Source organism: Pyxicephalus adspersus, chromosome 1, assembly GCF_032062135.1.
Source record: "Pyxicephalus adspersus chromosome 1, UCB_Pads_2.0, whole genome shotgun sequence".
In the NCBI taxonomy this organism is placed as follows: Eukaryota; Metazoa; Chordata; class Amphibia; order Anura; family Pyxicephalidae; genus Pyxicephalus; species Pyxicephalus adspersus.
The window spans coordinates 161,093,571-161,100,838 of NC_092858.1; the positions used below are offsets into that span (position 1 = coordinate 161,093,571).

The 7,268-nt window shown below is 38.5% G+C and overlaps 1 protein-coding gene across 2 annotated transcripts in view; it reads right to left on the bottom strand.

Annotated features, from left to right (window-relative positions):
• Positions 1-1,589: 1,589 nt before the first annotated feature.
• MRPL39 (mitochondrial ribosomal protein L39) overlaps positions 1,590-7,268 on the bottom strand; it is a 65,388-nt gene continuing 59,709 nt past the window's right edge. For both annotated transcript variants that reach the window (XM_072432223.1, XM_072432217.1), the window contains one exon: positions 1,590-1,709. In XM_072432223.1, the coding sequence (XP_072288324.1) occupies positions 1,668-1,709 (42 nt within the window). In that variant the 3' untranslated portion in view covers positions 1,590-1,667. The remainder of the gene's footprint in view (positions 1,710-7,268) is intronic.

Here is a 7,268-nt window from a genome sequence, read left to right on the forward strand (position 1 = left end):
TCTCAGGTCTGACAAACAGATGTTCCTGGGGCAGATATAATTCACTACATGACCACAAAGCAGCTCGTGTTACTGGAGGACAGCCAAGACAGCGCAATTTAAAGATCTCAGCAAACTAACTGGGAAGTCCCATAGCAGCACCTGCATCAGCTACTCATACCACTTATATATAGACAAATCTAAAACATACGGGCCAGCAGCTGCTGAGGTAAGAGTGTGATGCCAGACCTGCTGATAAAGCCAACAACTTCCTGTGGTGCTGTACGGCATGCAAAGACTTGTGCCACAGCTACTGGAAAACTATCACTCATATCTCTCAAATGGACACCAATGTTTTTTTTTTACTAGCATTACTTAAAGTGGAACTAAACTTTAAAAATAAAAAATTGCAACCAGGCAGGTCCTCTACTGAAGAGGGGACACGAAATATCATTTCTGCAATAAAATAAACTTATCTTCCTGATTGCAATTTTTTCTTATTTACACTCACTGTGTCCCCAGTTGCACTGTACATGGTAGTCTCTTTTTTTTCTGTTCATAGAAAGCAAGGCTGGGCCACAACAGTACATGTCTTAGGTCTCGTTTTAGGGCAAATGTCTCAACTTGTATCGAGGGGACTTATCAGCAAAGATTTTCCCCAAAAGAATTGCAACAAAGGTGATCCAACAATGAAATGGATATTTAACAACCAAACTTTTGTACGAGTAAAACCCTAACCAGAAACTTAAGCCTCTTATCATCGTTCACATTCACTCAGCCAATCCAGCAAGAAATCAGCTGAGGACAGGTGTCCCCAGCTTCTCCCTTGCTAGATTGGATGAACAAAATGTCAGAAGTTCTGCCACGCTGAGCTTCTGTCAGTATTTAGCCAATCTTGACGCCAGACGATAATAGCTGTCAATCACAGGTATAGTATGCCAGATAGGAATTTGGATTGTTAAAATTGCAAAATCCAATCAGAGCACCTGTAGCCACCAGCAGTACTTGTCAGGAGGATGGATTTCCTGCCTGACAATTATATCAAAGTTCCATCAGCGCATTACCCTCTTTCCTGCTAAGTGCTGTTGGTTCCATTGGGGGGGGGGGGGTCCATAGGTGCTGGAACACTTCTTCTTCTGTGTCTCCAGCATTTTGTATAAAATTTATAACTTGGTATATGAAGACACTTTATTTTTGACTTCTTGTGCACAATGTTTTTAATATATATGTTTTAGTATATGTTTAGAGTCAGTATGTACGCACAGGTTTGTATTTGCCCTTCTAAGAGATTATTTTAAATTTTAATAAATGTAAGTTTTATTTAAAATTTTTTAAAATTCTGGCGTTCCATAATACTTTGCTGAGGTGTAGTCTTTATACTCGAGAATATGTAGTAAGTAAATTATAAAAACATATTTGTAACACCACAAAGTGGCAAATTGCAAATCACTGTAAAGATCAGAACATAAAACGGATTGCTATTACTGATCCTTTAGCATCTAACACCAGTGATTTCATGTTTTGTACATAATAAACCTAAAAATATGAAATAAAAAAATGTCACAAGTGACAGATCATTTCTGTACTTGAAATAAACATAAAAACTAGAAAACGGGAGAAAAAGTTTATTTTGTGAACAGAAATAAATGTAAAAAAAAAGGCAACAGGAAAACAAAGTGTTATCGGAATTATACAGCAGGCTCAGACTCTGTACTCTGCGTCTCTGTGACCTGTGGGAAAGAAAATATAATTGTAAACATACATTAGCAACTAAAATGATAAAGTGCTAATTATACATTCATGCCATGAACTATATGATCAAGCTGTCTGCCAAGGAATTTGTGAGGGCACAAGGGGCTGATATTTATTTAAATGCAACAAAATTTGGCATCCATGGAAATGTGTTTATGAACACCCCAGCCACCAGCCCAATTATATGATTCGTGCTCCAGCGGCATCTGAATATTTTTTTTCCTTTAAATCATATATTATGTCCAATTCACCGCTGAATGTTACAGAGACCTCCACAGCTTAACACCTGCTTCACTGAAGAAGTGACATAATAATAAAGAGAACCTGTCACGTTTTATTAGCTTCGATTTAAAGTATAGATGTTCTTTTACCAAACACTGCAGCATTAAAACATAAAAAGGGTTTGCTGCAAAATATGTAATCTGATAGAACATTTACAAGTGCTGCTTGGCTTAGCCTCTTCTTTGAGAGCTGGAGCAAACATCCTCAAACTCACGATCCACTGCAAGAACAAACAGGTGCCATGGAGAGTGTAGAAAGGAGCAGCTAATGACACCGACCTTGCCAGTGCAATTATCATCCTTGCTGAATGAAGTAACTTATTCTGTGATTGTATTAATTGTTTGTATTTAAAAAGTCTGGCTAAAAAATTGTAATTATTAAGAATATAAGGAAGCACTCTAGTCACTTTACTAGGTACCAAAGTCATAACCCCTTCTTCTTCACCCTCAGAACCAGAACTCTTTACAAGGTGGCATCAACAAAGTTCTGGAAAGATGTTGTAATAGAGAAAGTTTGGGCCACAGATTTCACCATGTTTATAGATAAACTTTCATGCTGCAAATCTCCCCACACAATGCTCTGTACATAAAAATCCAATCCCTTCATCACTCATTGCAATAGAGATAAAGTTTGGTTAATACTTCCTGGTCTGACCAATCATTGACTAATTTTGGAGATCCAGTGCCCAGCAGATTCTTATTTTCTGAAATGGTCTTTTCTTAAAGTACCCTATTTCTACACGGTAACTGATGTCATTCCGTACACCATTGTTGTAAAGAGTTGAGCATCTGGTACCTTCCAGTCACCTTGAAGTTCATGGTAAATGTTAACAAACTTATTTCATGCCATAATAAGCATCTGTAGCTGGTTGATTTAGGTTTAGGATTTTTAGGTTGCTTTATCTTTTGCATTACTGCTTACCCACTACCTTGCAATTCAGCTGGGGTGCAATGTCTCATGTGCCTACTCCCCTCCGTCAGACTGCACTACTTACTATCTGTGCCAAAGAAAAATATTCCTGCAGTCAATGTTTATTTTTCTACAGGGGTGCAGTGCAATGCACCGAAGAAAGGGAACTGAGATGTATGCTAGTGGTAACACAAAATTGTGAAGGGAAAAGAGGAGGAATCTAGAGGAGGATTTTGCACCTACTTTATGTCTATAGTATGCTGTGTTTGCTTGACAAAAACTCAAGGGTTCACATCTAGTTTAAAAAGCAAGGTTGTTCTCCTGTTACCTCTCCTGTTAACACAATCCTGTTACCTGGGATTTTTATTTCTTACATCATTTTCTAAACACTAGAGACTGTAGTACATGAATATCCCAGATGGTCAGCCGTTCTTGAGATGTTTTAACCTCCATAACTGGCAACAAGATTCATTCCTTGGTCACGGTTGCTTAGACCAAGAGTCCTCTATGTTGTTAAAAGACATTGTTATCTCTTGAACACGTCTGTAGACATTACAGGTTTAGTTTCAGTCACCACTTTAATTGCCAGGTGTATCAATTAAAGTTCAGCTTGATTTAAATAACCATAGGGAGCAAAAGCAATGCACTCTCTGTAGCTCAGATCCAACAGATGTTAAGAGGCAAGACATAATGACTGCAGTAGCTAACTTACCTGGTCTCTGTGGGATAGTCTACAAAACTCTACTTTTAACACGTATAACAAAATTTTGGCAGAGCAAGCGTGTGAAAAAGTCACATAAAAATTTAAATGTAAAAATTATAAACATTACTCAAAATATGGGCTCAATTACAACACATGCATTAAACTTAGACTGGACCCAAAGGGTGTTAAAATGTGAACCTGTGCTTTGCCTAGGCTCCAGTGCCTAAAATATTATAGGATAGTTTGTCTAAACCCATTTAACTGTCACTTTCCTGTACTGCATGTAAATGTGGAGAGAAATGTGAAGGCAATAAAAAAAATAAAGTATAGCATTATTAAAAGTGATAAGTTATTGGTCTTTCCAGATCTGAGCTCTGCCACATAGCACAGGTTTGTTTGGCGGAGCAGGAAATCTGATTTGGCATCAAGTACTTTAGGCCTGTGCCTGGATGGGACATGAGAAGCAAAAGACAGCTTTCTTCTCCTAGCAGCCTGTTCTTTGCTAGCATATAAATACAACTGACTGGCTTCTTGTGCTGCTTCTCCAGGATACAATACAGGAAAATAAAGAGACGGAAAACAGGTAACATTTTGCTACTCACACTGTGTACATTTAAGAAAATGAACCTAATGATGTATCAATGCATAAAAAGCTGAATTTTATTGTGCTTTTTATCTGCTTGAAGTTTAGCTTCAGCTTTGATGATTTCTTTGTACAAACTTGTTGAATCTGACAGCGTCCTATTAAACCTTTATTAGCTACTTTTAAAAGAGGACCCTTCCCCGTTGTAAAATTCTCTTCTTTCCTCTGAAATGGTATGACATGGAAATATGAACAGAAGCAGTGACACTGATGGTTCTGATGTTGCTGGTCTGTAGCAGACAGAATATTTTGGTCAGGAGGAAAATATTGTAACTGCCAATGAGGTCATAGAGAGGAGAGGGAAGGATGAGTAATGGAGCAGAAGTATGTCAGTGATATGGTCTGTGTCCTGCTCCTTTCATTCTAATTTGGTTCTCGCAGAGAAAACATCCTCTAGAGAAAGGCAAAATGTTTGTTTTATTTTTGTTCTATTTCAGTTTAATTGTTATGGGCTTGTTTGCGTGTCCATTTAGAACTCCCATAGCTGCTTTTTCTCCCCCCCAATCCCTTGAATGCTAATGTCTAGCGGGCAATCTGAATATCAGTGCATCTCAAAGGATAAATAAACATTTGTGGAAAACTGCAGCCCTGCTGTATACGATATGCATTAAAGTAGAATGATAATTTGGTATCTTTTAGGAAAAGACTGTGTGGTTTGCATTGCTCAGGCAGTAAAGGGTTTTGGTGGAAAGCATAGCCAGGGGATGGATACTTCCAGGTACAAATTAGGGTACCTGGCTTAGGCAAGGCAAATAATGGTCAGCCTGATACAAGCTTTTAAATAACTTTTCTTTGTTTGTCCACCATAAGCCCACCTTGCTGAGTACTGTGTACACAGCACAGAGGGATGGAGTGAACTGCACACTGTTTTAACTTATTTACATCCACAATACAGCAGCACAAAAAATATAGAAAACATTGATAGATGTTGATTGTGGTTAAGTAATACACTGACATAACCTTTCCCTTGAATTCCTCATGTAAAAGAGAAGTTGTCCTTTTCTGTAACCTCATCTGCACTATGAGATCTGAGTTACTGTACACAAAAATGGAAGAAAGATTTAATGGTTGTCTGTCCAAAAATACTCATTGTTTTCTCTTTGGGTGCCGGAGAGCATACAAAATCTAAAACCTGCAGTGCAAGAATTGTGTGCATCTGTGCTTTATTCACCTTTCCTGATGGTTCCTGAATAGAATCCCCACCCAGTCATGGAGGGGGGGAGCTTTGACATTAATAAATAATGCCCTACCTCTCTACTAAAAAGGGTGCCATCACACACAATGTAGTACAAGGGATACCAGTCACTAACAGAGAAAAGATCAGTTACAAGCAGACCCCAGGCAATATTGGAAGCCAGTCAATTGTCCTCTGAATGCCTTTCTGGAAGCAGCTTTTAGAGTACAGAAATGTTTAATACATAAAATATTACCCAGAGCATTGCAGGTTATCTAGGGAAACAGGAAAAAAAATGCAACAGGTGCAAATCGCAGAGATTCATTTAAGGGTAGATGGTTTGCCAAAGATTCCTACTGAGACCTCTGCCAATGAAGGGCACACTTGGATGGCAAATGCTTGTTCAGGCAGGATGGTATCATCTCCTGTGTTTTTTCATTGTATCTTTTTATTTTTGATGTACAGCCATGCCTAATATGTTGCCGCTTGATAAAAGAATTCTAATGAAAGATAAAGGTCAATTTTTCAGTATGATTCAGTACAGTTCCAGTTTATATTGGACACAGAGTCACGTTTCCTATACCAGAGCTTGGATAGCATCACTGCTTCACAAAGGTACACCTGATGCCATCTGACAGGTCTTGCTCAGCTCAATCACGTCTTGTTTACAGACATGGCGATTCTTGTAGTATTTCTGCCTTCTAGCTATTGTTCTGGGATTCTGCAGCCTGAAATGTAATTGAGACTCACTGCAGAAAACACAGCAAAAGAATCATTCACTGACTGAATCCAACCTTCAGATGCCAATTACTGAACTGTAATGACATCTGTCATTCATTGGCCATGTTATCATATGCAATTATATGGCATGTCACTGGAAGTGAACTGGCTGCATACTGACCCATAGAATGGAGTATAAACCTGATTCTTTTGGATCAAATGGTTGATTTCACTGTGTGTGGAGAGAGGAACAATATAACCTTTAATTATTTCGTGTTCTGCAGACTACACCAAGCAATTCTTTATGGAATGATCAGCTGTGTCTGTTTATTTTGATTGAAAGAGGTTTTCTAAGGCCTGTTAACCAACTGAACCCCAGTCTTAGAGCCCTTGTGTGTTTATACAATACCAAAAATCCTGTGTGCAGGTATGTGATGAAATGAGAATCAGTCCTAGCCCTCCAAACCATCTACAACAAACTACTACTTGCATATGCATGCATATCTGGGTGTGCCCCATATTTGCTTAGAATTCCTGTGTGTATCTGATGGCATTATAAGATTGCTAGAATCTAATGCATGTCCATGGAAGGTCTTCAGAAGTTCTGTGCTACTTCTGGTTTTCTCTTAAACAGAGATTATGACCTTCGCTTGTTTCATTACCTTTTCTGCCTATGCAATAATCCTAAACTTAGATGGCAACTTGAAATCTACTTGTTACCTCTTTATCAACAGGGACTATTTGTTAAGGATTGCTGACCAGAGAACTGTAATCAAAGCAGCCAAGTAATAACTTGATCATTAAAACTAAATACCCTAGTGGATGGTATGCTATTAGCATGTTGTTCACAAGTTCAGCATGGTTTTTAGCTTGCTGGTTACCCAGAAAGTTTTGTGCAACTAGCACAAACGAATCCCAAGCAGCAAGTTCAAGTGGGATGAGTTTGTCTCTGAATGTGGCATCACGCATCAAATTGCAGATTGGAGGACCAACAAAAATGCCTGCTTTCAGTTTAGCATCTGTTATAACTTTTCCAAACTTGTCCTTCAGGTACTGAAAACCCATACCATCACGATCCATTGCAACCACAACATTTTTCATTATTA